Raw genomic sequence first — 23,546 nt, 5'->3', positions numbered from 1 at the left:
TGTTGTTTAAATTAAATTTTTTAAATGACAATACTATGAAGCAAGATTTAAAATTAAGTATTTCAACACAAAAAAGATAGAAAACATTCCCAAACTGTGCCGAAAACACGCCGTGATACTTCTTCTTGTTGTTTTCGTATGGTGACATCCAAACGCACTACCGCCACCTACTGATATGCGCGAAGTGACTCTCCAGAGTGAGAGTTGTTGATTTGAAGCGTCTCAGTCTCATTGATGTAAGAATCAGCTCTTTGGTTTAAATCATGTTTAAACTTTGGGGATTCGAATCAAAGATTCGAACATGATTCACATAGAATTATTTAAAGCTTACACTTAACTTAAGTATTTGTCCAGCAAATAGAACGTTTAGTGTAAAGCAATCCTGTATTATATTATTACGTGGCCAACAATAACAATAAAAAAACAGTATCTAATTATTTATTAAGCAAGGTAGCAGTATCTGAAGCTGAGGCATTAACTTATAAAGCACACAACACACCAACACGGATCTTAAAACGAAACAAAAGTTTATTGCTACTCTACAACACAAAGTACTAATCTAACGTTACGTAAAACAAACAAACGCACATACATACACACACTCACAAGCAGTTTGAGGAGAGTTATGACTGAGTGGATTCAACTTCTAGCATTTGCTACGTTCTTAGCATTGCAACCTGAGAGAAACCATAAAAGCAGAGAATTTCGCTATTCTTTACTACTTAAACATAATTCACACCAGAGTCAGCAATGGATAGAAACCTTGTTTGTGCTACTTGCGTTCTGATGTAATTTGGTTTCCTCGACTGGTCCAAAGGGAAATCCCGGCGAAGCTGATTGGTCAGCGTAGCAACTTCAGTGACGTGATGGAATTCCCTTGTCGGTGAAGAGGGGTTTCCTTAGTCGGTTGCTAGGGATACGGATGTTGGACAAGGCGGCGTTCGAAGTCCTTCCTGGGTTCCTGTAGTTAGGATGAGTTTCAGAGTTTGGATGTGTTGACCCGATGGCTTGTTGTTGAAGCGGTTGCACAAGCAGATCGGGGGTCGAGCCGGCAGCAAGTGAAGGTCGCGGTCTGCTCCGTGATGTAACGAGGCTTCCGGCGAGGCGATGTAACGGCCACAGCACGAGAAGAGCGACGTCCGGGCAGTGACGGCGGTGACGACTGGCAAAGATGACCGGCAAAAGACGACGATGAAATTCCTTTGTTCAAAGTTTTATAGGCTTTGGTAGAGGCTGGGTCTACACAATACTTGTCCAATCAGATAAGGTGCGGGGTGGAGTCACACCCCAATTCTGCCCTCTAGGAGGCCGGGTTGACACCTGGTGTGGGTGCTGCTTTGATAGCATAGTGGTTAAAATAAAGTCTTATAACATCAACACTTTTCATAGTATGGTTTCTTCATATAAACCAATGCATTTAAAATGTTCCTAGCTTTCAATCGATACCAAACAAAGTATTTCACAAACATTCTGTAGATTTCATTTGTCACTGAGGGCTATTACTCAAGAACTATCTATAACAGTTTTGTTAAACACATGGAACATGTACACACAAAAACCTACAGAAACATAAAGTAAACATACATTACTCAAATAAACTGTTTTACTTAAATGTCCATTAAACTTTGGAAGCGTTTCTGATCGCTTCTGTGTCTGCCTGAGAATGTGTATTCCTTGCAGACGCCAAAGGACAAGCGAACCAAAAGGTACTTCTCAAACCGGTTTGGTGGGTTTTTGATTGTAGAGCCTCTTATTGTTTTAGGGTGTAAAGTTAATTAACACGCAACTGTGATGTTGACTGGCTAGGTATCCTGTGGATTTGCCTTTTGCTGGGTGCCTGTGGATTGCTTTGAAAATGAAATCAATCTCAGACTCGTAGGCACCAACCAATCTTTTAAGGATAACATGGTCTGTGGCTTGTTCGGTTCTGGAACGATCCGTTGACTCACTACATCCCCCATTTGGATGGTGATGTTCCTGGCATGAACATCGGCAGACACTGGAACAAGAGGCATAGGTAGAGAGAGAACAGACACACAAGACACAAACCACATTTCCATTCCATAGACTGAGTTCTGGTGCAGGTTTTAGCTTAAATTGTTCGTGTTAGGAACACAAGGTGTAGTGTAACATTGCCTGAAATAATTCAAATTTAGTTATTTAGCTAGTTTACTTCATTGCAAGTATGGAATGGCGCTAGCTCCAACTTAAATAAGCAATAATTCTGCAGCAATTGACACTATTTGGGAGAAGGAGTCAATCCTACTTTTAGGCCCTATGCATGAATTTGCAGGAGTTCCCTGTAGAGGGGACTGGAACTGCAAATTAGTTAGGGAGAGAGAGAGAAAGGAAATGAAGGGGCACAGTGATGCAACAAAACAAGGTAGGTTAAAAACCAGCAAAACAGTGTTGCAAATGTGGAGTGGATCCTCTCTACTAGAAGTTGTTCTAGCAGTGCTGTAGAGGAGAAAGTATTAGTGTTGTGTTTAACTAGGTGTTTCCCTAGAATGTCAAAGGTTATGTTAGTGTGAAGAGGGTAGAACAGTTGATCTGTGTCAAGTTGTGGTCCTCCCCCATTTGTTGTTCAATGATGACGGAGCTGTCAAATGTTCATCTAGTAATGGAGGTACCGGAGTTTGGCATGGGTCAGGAAGGGTTTCAGGACTGAACTGAGGTTTGTCGGAGGAGTGGCAGACGACCAGAACGGCACTTTTGGAAACCTGAGGGCTTTCATCTGCAAGTGTTTGTTGGTTCAGGTGATTGTTGCTTCTCCGCTCGGCGACTAGTCAGGCTGAATCTGCTTTTTCCTTTTCCCGTTTCCTGTCCTCTTCTATGCATTTGAGAAACTCTTTCATCATCAATTTTACCAGTTCTTGAGGGTCAAATCCCGGTGGGGCATTTTCCTCTTGCTGGGATTGATTCTGAGCGTTGTCAGGGTGGAAGTTTTTGGAGTACCTTCGTTGACTCCTTGGACTTGATGATCCAGGTTTTTGATGTCTTCCCTTAGATGGTGACCAGCTTTTGTTTGACCCCCATTGGTTTCTTTCCCGGTGGTGTTCAGGTGAGCGTCGTTGTCCACGCGGTCCATCCCAGTGACTGTTCCTTTGTTTAGGTCTTGTGTCATCGTAGGAGTTCCGTTGTCTATTGGACGAAGACGCATTCCACGCTGGGGATGGTGGTCTCACGCTGTTTGGGCGTTGGGCACCCTCTAGTGCCAGTTCTGGATGGGTGTTAAAGTCAAAAACTGTGGCAGTTTTAGTGTTTTTCTCTAACACCATCTTTTGTTTGTCGTGGGCTTTCTGTGTCAAATCTCGCAATTGCTGGATGCTCATTGTTCGTGGGCATGCGAGTACTCCGAGATGTTGGCTTACTGCAGGATGGAGGTTTCTCAGGAAGAGAATCTTAAAGTTCAGGTCTTCTTCCATATTCGGTTCGTTGCGAGTTCCGAAAAAGGCTTGCCTGAGTCGGTTGTAGTAAGCATGTGGGGACTCGTTGCGAGCTTGTTTTGTCTCCAGAGCACCTAACAGTCCTTGATCTGATTCAGGGTTTGCAAACTCTCTGATGAGGGCTTCTTGGAGCAAGCGGTAATCATTCTTTACCCGAGCCGGTTGTCGGTCCAGGAATCTGCGCACCTCCGTGCTGGATGTGGCTCGAAGCAAATACAGTCTTTCTTTATCAGAGACATTGGGTCTCATTTCCAGATGGAAATCAATGTCTTGCAAATAAGCGTGGACCTCCAAACCACCTGACACACTTGGAGTAAACTTGCCAATGTTTCTGGCCAGCTTGTCAAGGTCTTTAAGGTCCAGACTGTATGACGATCTGTGACTGGCTATCACAGGCTCTCGTCGCTGTGGGGTAAGGTAAGGCTCTTCAGAAGGTGTTGGCGAAGATCTTCGGCATGGTTTCTCACCTCTTTCAATAGGTGAGAGCTCAGGGACAGGGGATCCTGTCCTGCTTGGCAGGGGCGAAGCTGGTTCACATCTTGTCTTTGGAGGTTCATAGCGCAGTGCATAGGCATGCCTGAGTTCACTGGCGGATTCCTCTTTGATGTCATCCACTTCCTGCATTAGTCTGTCGATCTCCTTTCTTGCTTCGCTCAGGTGAGTTTCAAGGGCTTTGATTCTGGCCTTCTTGTCTCTTAAGTCCACCTTCGCTTCCTTCAGTAGCTGTTCAGCGTAATCTAGCTTGTTAGCGACGTCAGCGTGGTCTGCTCTGGCTTGTTCTCTTTCTTCTGTGATGGCTGTTAGGGCTTCTTGTAGTTTGTCGATCTCCTCTGTGGTACTTTCATCCACCTCATTTGGTTGTTCCAGACGTTCCTGAGCCTCTAGCTTTAGCTGCTCGATGCGGGCTTGCAGGCGTGTCAGCTTGTGTTGGAGTTGGGAGGCGTGTCTGTCACTCAATTTGAGGGTGGCTATGAGTGTGTGACTCAGAGTACCAGTGATTTTGGCCAGCTCCTTGTGGTTGAAGCTTTGACTTGGGTCTTGCTTCATGATGCTGTCTATGTTCTCATCCAGTTGGTTTTGCGTCAGGGGCTGCAGTGTTTCGGCAGCTTTAGGGAGGAGACTGCCTGTTACAACGCTCAGCCATGTTTCCAGGTCCTTCCAGTGGCCAACAGGATCTTTGGAGTGAGCCATGTTTTGCAGCGGGGGGAGGACTTAGGATTTTAACTGACACAGACCTTGAAGAGAGATAGAGAGGAGAAAGAAAAAAAACAAGGTAGAACAAAGCAAACAGACAAGGAGAAATGTTAATGTGCAATGTTAAGTGTGTTCTAATGTTGAGTGATGTGTGGTTCTCTGGAACTGTGGCCCTCTGATGGGTATGCGTGTCTAACTGGTAGTCTCTGTGGAAAGAGTCAGTAGCACAGACACAGTGAGAGAACAAAGAAAACAAAAGTGATAAGGAGACTAAGGAGTAGGGTGAAAATCTGTAGTTTCCACTTTCCTAGAGAGAGGGTTCCTTTAGCTTTTGTTAAATATAAAAATAAGATTTCTAAACACCAGGACTGTGGTTGCTGTTAACTTTCTTCTGAAGTGACAGAAAGTAGGACAACAATAACAGTATTGGCTTCTGAATAGGATTGACTCCTTACACCAAATAAATTGTTTCTGGATGCGTGTTTAGAATTGGATCTAACGACGCCTATCTTCTTGGTGACCTGATGAGTGAGAAAGGAGGGGTGAGATCAGACAATTTCAACAATTAAAAGTGTTCAAGTGTCCCAAACATCTATTAAATGTTTCTAAAATTCTCTGCTTTTTGACTCTCACAAGCACAATCCTTAAACCAGCATCAATAGTCCAGTAAAAAGAAGATAGTTAGTTGAAAGAGATAACAAAGGAGTTAGTTTTCTCTTAGCATTAGGTGTAATTAAGGATGTCAAAACAATGGCACTGTTGAGTTGATACTCAAAAAGGGTTGGTTTTATTGTGTTATATAGTAACCACTTAGCCTACGTATTAGAAAAATCTGAATTTTCCTTTTGAAGTTGGCTAATTGGAGGGCTACTGCTCTAAGACTAGGCTCAATGATGGCTTAGGTTGGTACCATTACAGCTCACTGGGCTGGACTGTCCAATTGCATCAATGAAGCAGCAGGGGGAGCACTGTCTGTAAGCAGGCTTAAAATAAACTAAATTTAATAGACTAAATTCAATTTTGAATTGAACTTAACTTTAAATCTTTAACGTGGTAATAACTTTTATAAGTTATCATTAAGATTGATAAGAACACTTATGACTAAATTAAATTATTAATTATTGCTAAAATGATAAAGCCATGCATAAATGAACCATTAATGAAATTAAAATTTCAAAACAATGAAGTTGGTTAGAGTAACATTTAATGCAGTTTATCATTAAATTAAACAATTACAATTTATTTAATCAGTGAGTCTTATCCGTATAAATCAACAGTTACAGGACATGGGTGTTCCTAGATGTTGATGAATGGAAAAAGTACTTATTCTTGAACAGGTCAGAGAGCATTATTTTATAGTCATGAAAACAAAACTATAATTCATCACTAATAAAACCAACAGCTTATGTGAGTTCAAACTGATTAGATTCAACAGGCCAGGTACAGCAGGAAAAACAAAAATAAAATAAAACAGTAGTGATTAAACTCAGCAGTTAGATTGTGCACACTTTATTAACTTTGCGTTTGTTAACTTTTCCAAGGTGAGTAAAGAGAAACAACTTAGATGCAAGAGTTATTTCAAACATCAGCCATGCAATGCATTAAAGACCACTAAATGCTACGTGCTATCTATTAGCCTTCGCTGCTACTGGAAATGCATAGACTTCAATGCAAACGCGTTAGCGTTAGTTTAGCTTAGCTTCACGCTATGCTCTTTGTTTACAATTCAAGCTGGCGCTGGCGGACTGCACATGCGCGCTTGAATGTAATTCCGGCAAGTCTCTCTGTACTTCCGGACCAAGGTTGCTGCTATGGCAACGACCACAAAGTGGAATAATAGCAAATTTCACAGTATCACTTGAGATGGCGGCGCATCTCACACTGTTCAAGCAAAAAGCACTAGTTAGATTTTATATCTTAACAGTACTGAACGATTCTCAACTTATGAAAGTGAGACAAAATTAATCAACAGGATTTCTGAGATTAATACAAATCGTGACAGAGATATGGGGGATCTCAGCACTCTGTGTTAAGTCTGTTTAGACTGCAAACACATCCGTGGATTCAAACCACAATTTTGATTGATCAATTTAAAAACTTCTCCTATAAACTACGCTAGGCAGCTCTCTCTGAGCTCCGCGTTTTAAATAATTCACTAAGTCTTAGTAAATTACAGGGCAACAAGAATTTAGTTAGCTATGCTAAATCAGTTACCAGGAGAAAACACAGCTGAGTTTCCATCCGGGAATCGCGGCGTACGAAATCATACTGTGAAGGCCTTATATAACGTTATGAGATAAGCACAAAGGAATACGCTTTGTCTTTCTCTACATGCGCTTTAGAGTGGCTTACAGTTTGTCTCGGCGGACAACTTAAATTAAGTTTTACTTTCTTAACAACACTAAACGCAGTCAAGCAATAAAACAAATGGTACCACAATGAAATTGTGCAGTAACAAAACTTCTGTTCTTTCTAATCTATTCTTTCCGGACAAAAATAGAAAAGATTAACAACGTGATTTCTGGGTTTTGTGCTTTAAAAGTTAGATCTGCTTGCCCGCATTCTCCACCACTATGTAAGAATCAGCTCTTTGGTTTAAATCATGTTTAAACTTTGGGGATTCGAATCAAAGATTCGAACATGATTCACATAGAATTATTTAAAGCTTACACTTAACTTAAGTATTTGTCCAGCAAATAGAACGTTTAGTGTAAAGCAATCCTGTATTATATTATTACGTGGCCAACAATAACAATAAAAAAACAGTATCTAATTATTTATTAAGCAAGGTAGCAGTATCTGAAGCTGAGGCATTAACTTATAAAGCACACAACACACCAACACGGATCTTAAAACGAAACAAAAGTTTATTGCTACTCTACAACACAAAGTACTAATCTAACGTTACGTAAAACAAACAAACGCACATACATACACACACTCACAAGCAGTTTGAGGAGAGTTATGACTGAGTGGATTCAACTTCTAGCATTTGCTACGTTCTTAGCATTGCAACCTGAGAGAAACCATAAAAGCAGAGAATTTCGCTATTCTTTACTACTTAAACATAATTCACACCAGAGTCAGCAATGGATAGAAACCTTGTTTGTGCTACTTGCGTTCTGATGTAATTTGGTTTCCTCGACTGGTCCAAAGGGAAATCCCGGCGAAGCTGATTGGTCAGCGTAGCAACTTCAGTGACGTGATGGAATTCCCTTGTCGGTGAAGAGGGGTTTCCTTAGTCGGTTGCTAGGGATACGGATGTTGGACAAGGCGGCGTTCGAAGTCCTTCCTGGGTTCCTGTAGTTAGGATGAGTTTCAGAGTTTGGATGTGTTGACCCGATGGCTTGTTGTTGAAGCGGTTGCACAAGCAGATCGGGGGTCGAGCCGGCAGCAAGTGAAGGTCGCGGTCTGCTCCGTGATGTAACGAGGCTTCCGGCGAGGCGATGTAACGGCCACAGCACGAGAAGAGCGACGTCCGGGCAGCGACGGCGGTGACGACTGGCAAAGATGACCGGCAAAAGACGACGATGAAATTCCTTTGTTCAAAGTTTTATAGGCTTTGGTAGAGGCTGGGTCTACACAATACTTGTCCAATCAGATAAGGTGCGGGGTGGAGTCACACCCCAATTCTGCCCTCTAGGAGGCCGGGTTGACACCTGGTGTGGGTGCTGCTTTGATAGCATAGTGGTTAAAATAAAGTCTTATAACATCAACACTTTTCATAGTATGGTTTCTTCATATAAACCAATGCATTTAAAATGTTCCTAGCTTTCAATCGATACCAAACAAAGTATTTCACAAACATTCTGTAGATTTCATTTGTCACTGAGGGCTATTACTCAAGAACTATCTATAACAGTTTTGTTAAACACATGGAACATGTACACACAAAAACCTACAGAAACATAAAGTAAACATACATTACTCAAATAAACTGTTTTACTTAAATGTCCATTAAACTTTGGAAGCGTTTCTGATCGCTTCTGTGTCTGCCTGAGAATGTGTATTCCTTGCAGACGCCAAAGGACAAGCGAACCAAAAGGTACTTCTCAAACCGGTTTGGTGGGTTTTTGATTGTAGAGCCTCTTATTGTTTTAGGGTGTAAAGTTAATTAACACGCAACTGTGATGTTGACTGGCTAGGTATCCTGTGGATTTGCCTTTTGCTGGGTGCCTGTGGATTGCTTTGAAAATGAAATCAATCTCAGACTCGTAGGCACCAACCAATCTTTTAAGGATAACATGGTCTGTGGCTTGTTCGGTTCTGGAACGATCCGTTGACTCACTACATTGAATAAACATGTTCTGATCAAATTCATTTGATTATTCCTTGATTCAGTTTCAAATAACATGAATTAGCCATTTAACACATAAACTTGATTTGTTCTTTTCAATCTGACAAATTTTTATTTTGTAAATCTAATACATGCCTAGTTGATTTTTTTGAGTGTAGTAGCACACACAAGAAATACACCTACACCAGACATAAAGTTCTCACGTTAATTTTATTGTTAGTAAATCCAAACTTGAGTGTGAAAAAAAAAAACTTTGCAGCACTGAACCTTGAGGCCTCTGGTCTTCGGCTGCGCTCCACTGGTGTGCCGTATTCTCCATCCAGAGCTTCGATGTTCAGTGTTAATTATTTAATGTAATATAAACCTTATTTTTTACTGTTTGCTTATAATTAGATGTTTACTTTATGTAATAAATATTGTAAAATATATAATAATAAAGTTTGATTATATTCATTTGTGTGACATTTTTACACTTATAAGTTTGCATATGCAGTTGTTAAATTAAAAAGGAAAAATGAATAAACAATATTTTAAATTATTACTGCTTCTCCTGTATTCTAGGCAGAATTGGTAAACTGCCAGGAAAAACATTAATACATGTAGTAACGCCCCATTTACACGGGGCGTCAGCATCAACGCTTCCCATTCACTTTGAATGGGTGACATCAAGCGTTGCCGAACTGCATTGTGGATCCGTCAGCGCCACTTAAGAGGCGTTGCTCGCTGCAGAAGTTGGGACTAGCTCAACTTTTCATGCGCCGATGGAAGCGTCAGCCAATCAGATCGCTGTATGCAAATACACCAGCTTCAAATGAATTTCATTTGTTGACGCTTCTATGACGTTCGCCTCAGCCCCAACTTCAGACACGCCTTCAGTCAAGCGTTGACACTGAAGCCCCGTTTGAATGGGGTGTAAGAACGTCGTCTCACGGTTGATGAATGTCACACGACACCGTTGCTACAGCCTTTTCACGTCTTACATTTTTACATTGTAATAATGTAATGAGCACGTAAGAGGAGATGTTGCCTTTGAGAAAATACAACGTTGAACAGACATCGCTACAACAGATGTGTTTGTTGGGTTTTGCCTTTTCAGGACGTTTTGAAGGCCTGAAATCACTGAGACAATGATGTTTAATTAGCATTTTTACACACATTTTGTAAACATTGTGTAATAATACTTCACCAAGTTTCAATTTTTACTGTATTAAATTTTACTATATTATTATAATTGCATTGGTAAGCAGAAGTTACCAAGAAGATAAATATTTTTTAAATGTTTCAAAACATGGAAAGCACAAACTTTAACCTTTTTAACTGCCTCTTCTACCAAATGACCATAACTGGCATGTCAACCAACCATTTGCTAGAGGCTGATATTTTATAAATTATGGGATGTCTTGGGGAAAAAAGTGTATTGAGTGTGTTAATTTGTGACATTAGGAGTTAAGACATGCAATCAAACATTTTTTTTTTCTAGGTGGGGCAGTTAAAGGGTTTAAATTATTATGTTCTTCTATAATGTTCAATATATGAAAGGTGATTAGTGTTAGATAAAGTTTTAGATTCTGTTTCATTTGTGATGCTCCCTAAGAAGAAGCAGGCTATTCATTTGAACCAAACCATGCACAGAAGAAAATGCTATTTCACTGCATCTGTTTTAGGTAAACCTCAACCGCAGCAAGCTGAATGGATGACAAATGCAGAAGATGAGCCAGAGACGCAGATGAGCCATGAGAAAGCAGTGTCATCTAGCAACACAGAGGACACCCAACTAGAAAACACACAAGATCACAGCTATATTGACTCTGGAGACGAATTGGATGCTTATACCGACTCCGAGAGCTCATACACACATGCAGACTCTTTCAGATCGGTTTACAGCATTAGGAGATCCCAGCACTCGCTCATTACAGCACGTTCGGATGTCAGCCTTCACGGACCCTCACAGACATCTATCAGGAGCAGCTCAACGGGAACAGCAGCTCACTGCGGCCCAGCACAACTCTCTCTTATCCACCTGCCTCCTCAGTCAGCAGGCTCAGCACTCCTTTCTGCCTTAGATTACAACAAATCTGAGCCAGACCCCACTAAATCTGATCAAGGCCACAGTGTGAGTATTTCTGATTCAACAGCTAATATATTAAGCTAATGGCACAAGTGTAAATACACCTGTATATAAATCAACAGTGCAACTGGGATGTAACGCATGTTGCCAGATTGAGGTAAAAAATGCTTCGAGATTTATTATATTTCAAATATTTAGTCAATATTTTGTAGTGGTATTATTTCTTCCACTATCACAGAAATCAACAGTGCAGCTAGGTTGTAAGGTTTGTTGACAGATTGCGGTAAAGATGCTCTGAGATTTATTATAACTAGCTCTATACCCTCACCAGGGTGCTCGAGGGTTCATGGGAGTATGCCCAACCAGTCCACACGTGTTTTGTGGACTTGGAGAAGGCATTCGACCATGTCCCTTGTGGCATTCTGTGGAGGATGCTCGGGGAGTATGGGATCAGAGGCGCTGAACATGTTATTCGCAGACAATGTTGTTCTGTTGGCCTCATCGAACATGGTCCTTCAGCATGCACTGGGGCAGTTTGCTGCCAAGTGTGACGGGGCTGGGATGAGAATCAGCACCTCCAAGTCCGAGGCCATGGTGCTCCACCAGAAAAAGGTGGTTTGTCATTTCCAGGTTGGAGGAAAGTTCTTACCCCTGGTGGAGGAGTTCAAGTATCTCTGGGTTTTGTTCCTGAGTAAGGGAAGGATGGAACGTGAGATTGTCAGGTGGATTGGTGCAGCGGCAGCAGTAATGCAGTACAAGAAGGAGCTGAGCTGAAAAACTAAGCTTTCGATTTACCGGTCAATCTATGTTCCTATTTTCACCTATGGTCATGAGGTTTAGGTCATGACTGAAAGAACAAGATCTCGGATACAAGCGGCCGAAATGAGTTTTTTTCAGGGCCTTCTCACACTATGCCATCCGTACCGTGCCCAGGCCCGTTTCCCGGATCGTTTGAGAAGTGTAAGTGCGCTGAATCGGGCTCAAGCACGGTTCACTTGGCTGGCCCTGGCCCGGTTGGAAGAGGTGTGCCTGAGCGCGGTTCACTTGGGCTTTGGCACAGTACGTTTGTAGTGTGAGTGCAAAACGCGCCAAAGCCCGAAACTGAAAGCGAGACGTGACTTTTAAGGGACTGTTTCATATGGATTTATTAATCATTCTTACTGTTCAGTGAACGCACACTGCCGTAGTTTATTAAAGACGCAAACCCCTCACTGCACGACAGCTGCGCACCTTCAGCAGACCTCCTCATTCCTGCAGCACGAGAGCTTTATGATTATGAGCGCCAAAAGTGGCGGATCTGTTCGGCGAAATATCTGACTGCGTGTCACCGCATCCCTAAGGACTGTTTGGCGAAATATTTGACTGCATGTCACTGCATATCAAACGACTGAAACGATATAACTAGAGAAATCTCCACTGGGCTCCTGAGTGGGAGCGCTTCTCACTGAACAGCACAGCAGCGATGAAGTAAGCGTGCCGAGGCCCGATTGTGGTATGAGGGCCTTCAGGGAGACAGGAGGGGGGATAAGCGTGCTTTGGCCCAGTTCGAGGCAACTGTACCTAGTGTGAGTATGGCCTCAAAGGGTGGCAGGGCGCATCCTTATGGACAGGGTGAGGAGCTCTGACACCTGGGAGGAGCTCAGAGTAGAGCCGCTGCTCCTTCACATCGAGAGTAGTCAGCTGATGTGGCTTGGGCATCTGTTTTGGATACCTCCTGGATGCCTACCTAGGGAGGTGTTCCAGGCATGCCCCACCGGGAGGAGGCCTTGGGAAAGACCCAGAACACACACTGGAGGGACTACGCTCTCAGTTGGCCTGAATGCCTCAGGATCCCCCGAAGGAGCTGGAGCAAGTGTCTGTGGAGAGGGAAGTTTCTCTCCTAAGACTGCTGTCCCCGCAACCCGGCCCCGGAAAAGCGGTAGAAAATGAATAAATAATGAATGATTGATTTATTGTAATTCAGATATTTCCTCAATATTTTGTGAGGATAATATTTTTGCCACTTGCACAGAAATCAACAGTGCAACTGGGTTGTAACGCATGTTGCCAGATTGAGGTAAAAAAGTGCTTCGAAATTTTTTATTCATTCATTCATTTATTTTCTTTTTGTCTTAGTCCCTTTATTAATCAGGGGTCACCACAGCGAAATGAACCACCAACTTATCCAGCATATGTTTTACGGATGCCCTTTCAGCTGCAGCCTATCACTGGGAAACATCCATACACACTCACATACACTACGGACAATTTAGCCTACCCAATTCACCTGTGCCGCATGTTTTTGGAATTGTGGGGGAAACCAAGGCACTCGGAGGAAACTTACCAGACAAGCAGACAAAATGCAAACTCCACACAGAAACTGACCCAGCCTAGGCTTGAACCAGTGACTGTCTTGCTGTGAGGCAAACTTGCTACCCACTGTGCCACCGTGCAGCCCAAGATTTATTATATTTCAAATATTTAGTCAATATTGCGTGGGGTTATTATTTCTTCCACCTGCACAGAAATCAACAGTGCAACTGGGTTGTAATGTTTGTTGCCAGATTGAGGTAAAAATACTTTGAGATTTATACTATTTCAAATATTTCCTCAATATTTTGTGGGGTTATTTCTTCCACCAGCACAGAAATCAACAGTGCAACTGGGTTGTAACGTATGTTGCCAAATTGAGGTAAAATTTGCTTTGAGATTTATTATAAGTCAGGTATTTCCTCAATTTTATGTGAGGTCATTATTTCTGCCACTTGCACAGGAGTAAATAGTGCAACCAGGCTGTATGTTGCAAGATTGAGGTAAAAAAAAAATGCTTCCAGATTTATTATATTTTGAGTATTGCGTCAATTGTGTGACTTCATATAGGATCTGGCAACTTGGGATCTGTCAAACGTGACGAAAAAGTGACTTTTCGTAACTAGATTAGGCCTTACAAATTACAGGAGTTCACTGGGAGAAATATTATAATAGGAGGGTGGCAGGTGATGGGTGTGAAATACGGGAGACTCTCAGAAAAAACAGGAGTGTCGGCAGATATGATATACACACACTTTCAATAAATCTGCCTATTAATTTTTTTGTAATTATTTCCAGTTGCATTGTTAGACCAGTAGATAGCAATAAATGCCTGACTTTGCAAATCACTCAAGTCAACAAACAATTTTTTACATCTTTACGTCAGGGTTCCAGCCTGCGACTAAGGGCTATTTTATACTTCTGCGTCAAGCGCACGTGTATGCTATGACGCAGCCTACGCATGGAATCATAGCCCTCGCCATGGCCGTCGGCGATGCTGACATGCACCTCTCAAAAAATGTAACTACACGTTGCAACGACACATGACGCAAGCTCTGTGATTGGTCGGCTTGGTAGCACTGATGAGTGTGGGTGGGGGTGAGAGCCACGTGAGCCCAATGGAGCGAGTGTTTCCAAGTGTGAAGTCCGGTGAAGGAGCATCAGATGGAAACTGTTGTTTTGTGTTTACCTTATGATTAAAGTTGTTGTACGTCCACCAGTTCCAGCCTCAAAAGCGAATTTAAGCCACTTGTACATTTAAGGTAGCGTTCAGAAAAAGCAAAACACCAGCAAAGAAACTCGACACAGAGAAATATAAAATCCTCACTGGCAGCTAGCATTTCAGAAGTGTTATTGCAGACGAATAGAAACAGCATGCTGGAGAATAAATGCACGGCAACATGCAAGCCATGCGCCGTCGGCAAAGCCGATCACTCGACATAGAAGTCTAAACCAGGCTTAAGGCTATTTACATGACAACAATGTAGCCAAAACTGAAAAGAGTAAATAGATTTTGATCTATAACTATTTCTACAATACATAACAGAAATAAATCAACAGTAAAAGATGAATTCAAAAGACTAAGACCTTTCCAACGATATATGGTTTGTCATAATTCGATTAGGATTTAATAGCAATAAAGTGAATTAAACTTCAGGATCCTGCTATCGGGACGGTGACAGTTAAGGGGTCAAAAAATGATGAGAAAGAATACAGATTGATGGCTTCAACAGAGGCAAATAACATTGATGAACAACCTCATATAGACAAAGTTTATAGGACTTTCACTTTTAAAACCTAAATGTTCCTAAAGAGTTGTGTAAGCAGTATCAGATTTCCAGCAGCGCAGGGCATCTCAGGTCTATTGACATCAGCGCAATCCTTTGTATGCAAAATTGTGGTCCACTCTATATTAAGTGGCCATAAATAGTAGGTACTGACATCCAAAAATAAGTACAATGTACTTATTGTGTTCATATTTGTATTTCACAACACTTGTGGTGCCGTTGCAGTGGGAGTCAGGTTAGGGACAGATAAGGTTGTTTGGGTAGATGAAAGAGTGGGTTAAGTTGTAAGGGATGGCAGATGGGTCAACAGAGCATTTAGAATTACAGACATAATTACATGCAGATATATATATATATATATATATATATATATATATATATATATATATATATATATATATATATATATATATATATATTTTTTTTTTTTTTTTTTATTATACGTAAACATTTTGAAACATGTATGTACATAATAAGTCCAATGCATTAAAGGATTATTCATTTAAATATAAATAATAATTAAGGCCACTTAATATAAAGTGGCACCAATATTGCTTCAGTATTGAAAAGTGATCATAAAACAATCACTGATAGCTTAAAGTAAGTTACTACTGGCTTATTGCCTGCCTAATATTAAGATAATATTTATTAGCATACAATATGATCTCATTTTACATCACTAATCCTACCCAATGCCTAAACCAAGCTACCTTACAAATTTATAATAATTAGAGTTTACTGAGTTAAAAGTCCTAGTAAATGGTTTGTTAATAGCGTGAATTGTACGTTAAAATAAAATGTAACCCAATTACCTGTCATGTTACAGTTATATTCATAACCATACTTGCTAAAATATGTTACCATTAGATTAAAAGCAGTGAGGCTCCAAATGACCCAGCAGACAAAAAAGCAGCGCTGACAGAAAGGGCAGAGCGCCGACGTCTGGAGGTGGAGAAGAAACGGCGAGAGAAAGAGGAGGAGAAGAAGAGACAGCTAGAAAAAGAGGCAACAGAAGAGAGGATGAGGCTTGAACTGGAAGAAGAACAGAGGAAGAGATCTGAGGAAGCAAGGTACAATGTGGCCCTGCTTTTTGGAAACAAATACTGTAACGAACCACTATCCTGCAGACACTGGCAAGAAACTATCGCCATCGTATATGCAGGTTACAGAGGATTAGAGAAGATGAAGAGAGACAAAGAAGACTTGCAGAGGAGATGGAGAGACAGAGGAGAGAGCAGGCAGAGAAGGACAGAGAGAGAAGACGACAGGAGGAAAAGAGAAGGCTGCTGGAACGACTCCAGAGAGAAAGACAACATGAGGAGAAACGGCAGGCTGGTAAATATCTGTGCGCATACATAATTTCTGATTGGTCTGAGCCTTAAACTGTGATTTGATGAATTTTTTAATGATTTTAACTGGAAAATGTAGCTATAGATTTGTTCTGGGAAGCAATTGTGATCTAAGTTTGTTTAAAGGGCACCTATGGTGAAAAATCTACTTTTTAAGCTGTTTGGACAGACATGTGTGTAGGTATAGTGTAAAGACCGTCATATTGGGGTGATATAAACACACCCAGTCCTTTTTTTTCAATTTAGCAGCATAAAAACGGTGGACCAATTGAAGCTGTTTATGGACTGACACCAACTTAACATAGGAGTGCGGTACCCCCGCCCACCGAATTGATTGACAGCTGCATATTAACATGTCCTGGTAGTCACTTGCATAATCATATAAACAAGACAGGACATGCACAAAGCAACAGGGAATAAAAGCTCTGACCAGTTTGCTAAGATCATTAATAATCATCTAATGTGATCAAGAAGCGTGTGTTTTAAAATATTTTAAAACAGTGCATGTGTGTAAGGAATTACAGCGATTTACTTCAGCTTTACCTCATCAGCACAGCCGCGTGTCAGAACAATCATAAAAAAACGCTTCAATCCTGGTTTGTGGACGTTAAATCAGGTTTATGTTGTACACTGACATAAGATATCCATACAGCAGTGGAGATTAACTGCTGTGTGTCTGCGCTGTGTATGTGTGTGTATCTGTGTGTGTGCACGTGAACTTTGTTTCGACATTGTGTGTGACTCATCGTTGCAACTCAACACAACAAATGCATCAGATACTCATTGGTAAAGTTCTTACTGTAGTATTTCTCACAAACGCTACTTGAGATCTGCTTCCTTTAAGTCTGTCTGTTGTGTGATGCAGCCGAGGGAGGAGATTAAGGCACACAGTATGTGGAAACGGTGGGCGGGGAGGACTAGCCTTAAAGGTGCAGTACAACAAAACCGCCACCTGGTGCAAAAATGTAGAAAATAGAAACTTATAAAAAGGTATAATAAAAAAAATCTGATGAGTGTTTTGAGCTGAAACTTAACAGAAACATTCTGGAGACACAAAAGAATCTGAAAAAGGGGTAACGTAGGTGCCCTTAAATGTTAAACTAAAGAACAAAACACAGTATCAAACACATTTGCTCACACAGTTATTAAAAAGCAGCAAACTAACATTAACTTTTTGACAGCGGACTGTGCAAAAATGTGACTTTAAAGTAAAAAGAAGCCCAGGTTTAGAAGTAAACGTGTTTAGAACTTTTTCAAATGGAATCTAAAAATGAAGAATATTTAAAAGCTTAAATACAATTTTAAAACACAAGACAAAGTAAAAATAATGTTTTCTGTTTTTAGAAAACTGTAAAAAAAAAAAAAAAAAAAGTAAGTAAGTAAATTTGCTGTAAAAAGGGGCAGCTGTGGTTGCCAAAAATTTACCATTAAAAATATGTTAGAATCTATAAAAATAAATTCATGGTCAACTATCGTATTTCATTCATTTTTCTTATTATACACTAGTGTGTTAAAGTACAAACATCTACACATGACAATAGCCCCTTTCACACATACAGACCTTTCCGGAAAATTACCAGCAATTTTCCGGAAAGGTCTGTATGTGTGAACAGGCCCTTTTTGAAAATACCAGTAAATTCGTTCCAATTTTCCGGAAAGAGAAGTTGTAAGATTAATAATTGTTGTAATATTCTAAAATGCTGCAGTGTGTGAACGCAGAAGGAAGACTGCCGGAAAGAGTGCGTTAGACGCTTAGAACGCACTGACATGAGACGTGTACTCCAGCCAATCAGAAAACTCAGACACATTCACATGCTGTTTTTGAAAATAAATGCCTTTGAATATTATTCCAGACGTATTTAGCTGCTAGATGTTAGTCAGATAACGTTTCTATGTTCCTTCTTAATGCCAACTGTGTAAAAAATTATTGATGATAAGCCACTGTTTGTTCACCTTCAAGCTCTGCTTCAGTTGCTTGACACGTGTGTACATGAAGTGAAAGAGTCCTCTGGTAAACGCCAGCCATTGGCGCCAGCACACACATATCGACATACGGAAGTGTTTCTCCATGTGTTTTCATCAAAGTTGTTCACAATGCTTATCCATCCGCAGAATTTGTAATGTAGTCAAATGTGTAAACATTTAGATGTGGTTCGTGCTTCAGTCTTTGGAGATCTCTGGGACAAAGCAGCTGCATGAATGCTAAAGCTTTAAATAAAAGTGAAACCCTCAACAAAAGCCCGACCCCTTCTATGTTGACAAATAAAACACCTTTTTTCAGGAGCAGAGAAACACAAACATATAGAAGTGCTCTGTGTAGTCGCTCAGTGTCATTCACACAACTATTAAACACCATCATGATAACACATTAAATTAAAATATTGTGAAATATTATATGAAATAAACATTATTTATCAGCATTAGATGTAATGTAAAACTCTAATGTACATCACTGATGAGGAAAAAAAATCTAAAAAGAACCATAATAATGTAAACAAAAAGGCTAAAGTGAAGTGTCATGCAAGGAATTATGGCAAAGTCTATTTATGATTATTAACCGGATATATTAGGGAGATAATCTATAAGCTTGGCCATTTTTGCTGTAGTCTTTTTTTTTACTATTGAAGTTATGGTCATTTTTTTTTACCTGCCTTCACAGGTGACCCTGTGCCCTGACATGCTAATTGCTTGCCTGGTATGTTAAATAAAGTATTTGACTAGCTTTTTGAAGATATTTTTAAAAAATATAAAAGAAAAGACTTATAAACCATGTAAATGCACCCTATAAAACTAACAACTCAAGACTATGTGAGCACTATGTTAGCACTTATGTCTGATTATCTATGCATCTAACTATGCACTGAATATCTTAGTTAGCACTATGTTAGCACTTAGCAAATCACAGTTAGTATTTAGCTATTTACTACTAGCAGAAGTAGCATCTTGAAAGTCCTGTTTATCAAAAGACCCATGTGTATGATTGCTTAGTGTAAACCATAAATACACAGCAAACTGAATTAATAATCATTGCTGAATTGATTTAATCAATTATGTTTAGTTACACTCTGCATATTAATCAACATATTAGTCATACATTCTTCCTGCTATTATTCGATTCCCTAGTTTTTCACAATTTTATTATGCTAAAAATGACTGAAATTGAGGTGGTAACTCCCAGAAATTCACAAAAAAACTTGCGATTTAAAAAATTATACATAAATATTTTTAAAAATCCCACAATCTTACTTTCTCTTTCAGATTTCACTCCCTCGAGCATCTGACATCATGTACCTCATTCATTCTATGCTCAGGACATGCGTTGCTTCCACTACCGTAATCCACGGATTGCTGTAAAACTCGGCAGGGAAGCGTTTTCTCTTGTCCACAGTGAGGAATGCGTTAAACGTAATCATTTATCGATTTGACGCACATCATAATATCAGCCATACATTCATTCATTCATTTTCTTTTCGGTTTAATCCCTTTATTAATTCGGGGTCGCTACAGCAGAATGAACCACCAACTTATCCAGCACGTTTTTACGCAGCGGATGCCCTTTCAGCCGCAACCCATCTCTGGGAAAACATCCACACACACTTATTCACACTCATACAATATTGACAATTTAGCCTACCCAATTCACCTGTACTGCATGTCTTTGGACTGTGGGGGAAACCGGAGCACTTGGAGGAAACCCACGCGAATGAAGGGAGAACATGCAAACTCCACAAAGTAACGCCAACTGACCAGCGACCTTCTCGCTGTGAGGCGACAGCACTACCTACTGCACCACTGCCTCGCCACCAGCCACACGTGTATTGCATAACTTATGTCCTTCAATTCGGTCATGTCCAGAGGCCGTCATCCTTAAACCAATCTACATCATTGTAAGCTGCTTGCTGTTCTGTCTGTTCCATTGCTCCATTTGTTAGATGTTTGCTCCCACTTTTTTGCAGTCTGAAGTGCATCAAATACCAAAATGCCCAATTCATGCCATGTCATGTTATTCATGTGATTTGTGCCACAGGATGTCTAATTGCACCTTTGCATTGACTTCACATGTAAATCACTCGCACTACATCTGTGTCTGCTTACTGCACATACTGCAAAACATTTCCAACCCACTTCCATGTACTGTAATGATTGTGAGGGTGCAGGTGAGACATAAATTTTCGTAAGACACTTGAATACAACTCGTGCCCTGCAACGTCTATAAGTCATGTAAAACAATTAATTGCAAACTGAAATAAATATAATTTCATTATAAAGTTTGGAATTGGATGTTTTATAAGATTTTTTACATTATTTGCAATTATTTTGCCTTTATTTTGAATTATGTATGCAGTTAACCAAGTTTTTGGCTTGTTTGACTGTCTTCATAAGTTCACATTTGGCTCAATATGGAATGTCTGAAACATTTGCAGTAATGGTCTGGATTTCACCTTTCATAACAGTGATACTCACCACAGTACTAAGGCCTTGTCACATAAATGACAAGCTCGATGTAGAGTTTTGGTCCTGTGTCCTTCAATTGCATGTCTACAAAGTCCACACAAGTCCCTTTGATAACTTTATGATGTAAGATGATGCTCACAAGAGCTTTATAACCCCTTTACGTCCTTCATTCCAAACCCACAGACTACAACCAACTGTCTTTGGTGGAGAGCCATACAGATCATTATACATTGAAGTTTATGATCGAGTGAACGAACGAATGAAACACTGTCCTCGTTTTTTTAGTTGAACTGGAACGCCAGCGTCTGGAGGAGGAAGCTCGGAAGGAGGAGGAGTGCAGGAAGCTGTCAGAGATGGAGGAGACGGAGAGGATGGAGTACCTGCGCAGACAGCAGGAGGAGGAGGAGGAGAAGAGGAGAGCTGCTGAGGAGAGGAGGAGGAGGGAGGAGGAAGCAGCGGCCAGCGCAGAACTGGAGGCCAGACTGCAGGCTCAGCTGTTTGCCAGGTGTGTCACTGCTTCAATGCTGCCTCTTAATGAAGGATCATCTATTTTTCTGATTTTCTTTTAATTCTGTTTTGCTTTATAAACATTTTGACTTCCATAAAAAGTAAAACAGAAAAGCGGGAATCTATTTTAATAGTCATAAAACCATAAAAGTCATAAAACCAGCCTGATCTCACGAGGAAACTTAACTATTTTAGATTTTGTCAGTTTAATTCGTACAAATCCGTTTAAGTTTAGTCATATGACAATGTACAAATTTTAAAAGGAGGTGTGGCACGAGCTCACCCCTAAACTCAACTGCCATTGGGGGATAAGCAAATCGTTCTAAATTGTATGAATGAGATCGTACAATTTCATACAAATTAGCCACTTAATGCAAAAGCTACGAATTGCTGTGAGATAGCGTTGCATAAAACGTATACTAGAGCTCTGTCATAGTGGATTTCTTTTTTTCTGACTGGATACAGATTAGAGGGAAAATCTGCTCTTTAAAAAAAAATCTAAAAGTTTTGCTATATTTTGCTAATAGTTTAAATAAATTTAAAACTAAAGAGTAAATTTAAAAGTAAAAACGTATATCCAATTAACTAAAGTCATGAAACCAGCATGATCTCACGAGAAAACTTAACTATTTTAAGGTTTGTCATTTTAGTGGCTAATTCGAACTAATTCATATGAGTTCAGTCGTATGAACATGTACGAAATTTAAAAGGAGGCATGGCACCAGATCCACCCCTAAACCCAATTGAAATTGGGGATGAGCAAATTGTACAAAATTGTACTAATGAATTGTATGAATTCATATAAATTAGCCACTAAATCAAAAAGTTACGAATTGAATTGCCATGAGACATCGTTGGATAAAACGTATACAACAAGAGCTCCATCACTAAAAAGGATGTTTTTTCTGACTCGATACAGATTGTAGGGATTTTTTTTTTTTTTTCAGTTTTGCTGTCATAAGTAAAATGTAATCATTTTCTGTCTCTTGTTTTTCTGTTTTCCATCTTTTGGAACTCTATTTTAATAGTCAACATTAATTTTTGTAGTCAAAAAACATATCCAATTAACTAAAGTCATAAAATCAGCCTGATCTCACGAGGAAACTTAACTATTTTACGTTTTGTCAGATTAGTGGCTAATTTGTATGAAATCATATGAGGTTAGTTGTATAAAAATGTTCAAATTTTAAAAGGTGGCATAGCACCAAACCCTGCCCCTAAACTCAACCCACATTGGGGAATGAGCAAATCGTACTAAACTGTACAAATGAATCTTACGAATTCATCCGAATTAGCCACTAAATCAAAACGTTATGAATTGCTGTGAGATAGCATTGCATAAAACGTATACAACAAGAGCTCCATCATAATGAAGGATCTTTTTTTATTATTATTAAATACAGAATGTAGGGAAAATCTGATTTTTTTATAGTTTTGTTTTCATTTTCTGACTTCTGTTTTTCAGTTTTAATTTTTTTTAGACTGTTTTAATAGTCAAAATTAATTTAAATAATAAATAAACGTACACAATTTAACCACTCTTTTTTTAGAGATTAACACATTTTTAATTAAATCTAAATGAATTTACATTGATTTGGAACTCTGTTTTAATAATCAAAGTTAATTGTAGCAGTCAAAATGCATATCCTGTTAACTAAAGTCATAAAACCAGCCAGATCTCACAACTATTTTACGTTTTGTCAGTTTAGTGGCTGATTTGTACGAGTTCAGTCATATAAAAATGTACAAATTATAAAAGGAGGCATGGCACCTAACCCCACCCCTAAACTCAACCGTCATTGGCAGATGAGCAAATCATACTAAATTGTATGAATGAAATCATACAAATTTATACGAATTAGCCACTAAATCAGTTACAAACTGTCATGAGATAGCATTGGATGAAACCTATACAATAAGAACTTTTTCTTTCTTTTTTAAAAATTCAGTTTTTTATGAAATGTAAATATTTTCTAACTTCGTTTTTCAGTTTACATTTTTTAAAACTATTTTAAAACTCCAAATTAATTGTAGCAGTCAAAAAGCATAAAAGTTAACTTAAGTCATAAAACCAGCCTGACCTCACAAGGAAACATAATTATTTAATTTTTTGCTAGTTTAGTGGCTAATTTGTACGAATTCGTGCAAGTTCAG

At 39.7% G+C, this 23,546-nt stretch overlaps 3 protein-coding genes across 6 annotated transcripts in view; 2 read left to right on the top strand and 1 right to left on the bottom strand.

The window, feature by feature from the left end:
* LOC141376079 (uncharacterized) overlaps positions 1–23,546 on the top strand; it is a 996,984-nt gene that overhangs the window by 32,058 nt on the left and 941,380 nt on the right. The window lies entirely within an intron of this gene.
* zmp:0000000979 overlaps positions 1–23,546 on the top strand; it is a 96,134-nt gene that overhangs the window by 71,127 nt on the left and 1,461 nt on the right. For both annotated transcript variants that reach the window (XM_087267544.1, XM_087267543.1), the window contains 4 exons: positions 10,602–11,050; positions 15,949–16,151; positions 16,244–16,416; positions 21,171–21,390. In XM_087267544.1, the coding sequence (XP_087123670.1) occupies positions 10,602–11,050; positions 15,949–16,151; positions 16,244–16,416; positions 21,171–21,390 (1,045 nt within the window). The remainder of the gene's footprint in view (positions 1–10,601; positions 11,051–15,948; positions 16,152–16,243; positions 16,417–21,170; positions 21,391–23,546) is intronic.
* On the bottom strand, positions 511–8,166 carry LOC147842291 (uncharacterized). Of its 3 annotated transcripts, none has more exons than XM_087267565.2 (3): positions 7,742–8,166; positions 5,004–5,161; positions 511–4,846 (listed from the first exon to the last, which is right to left on the bottom strand). In XM_087267565.2, the coding sequence occupies exon 3, from the start codon at positions 4,635–4,637 to the stop codon at positions 2,787–2,789; it is 1,851 nt and encodes a 616-aa protein (XP_087123691.1). In that variant the 5' UTR covers positions 4,638–4,846; positions 5,004–5,161; positions 7,742–8,166; the 3' UTR covers positions 511–2,786. The 3 variants fall into 3 exon arrangements, with proteins under 3 accessions (XP_087123691.1, XP_087123692.1, XP_087123690.1); XM_087267566.2 differs by having other exon boundaries at positions 511–4,681; XM_087267564.2 differs by having other exon boundaries at positions 5,004–8,166.

Source organism: Danio rerio, chromosome 9 (genome assembly GCF_052040795.2).
Source record: "Danio rerio strain M-AB ecotype USA chromosome 9, GRCz13ab, whole genome shotgun sequence".
NCBI classification, from domain to species: Eukaryota; Metazoa; Chordata; class Actinopteri; order Cypriniformes; family Danionidae; genus Danio; species Danio rerio.
This window is presented reverse-complemented; position numbering and strand designations above follow the sequence as displayed.

Bases quoted from the DNA above. Each gene is read 5' to 3' on its own strand.
- LOC147842291 (XM_087267564.2), bottom strand. From the start codon at position 4,637: ATGGCTCACTCCAAAGATCCTGTTGGCCACTGGAAGGACCTGGAAACA.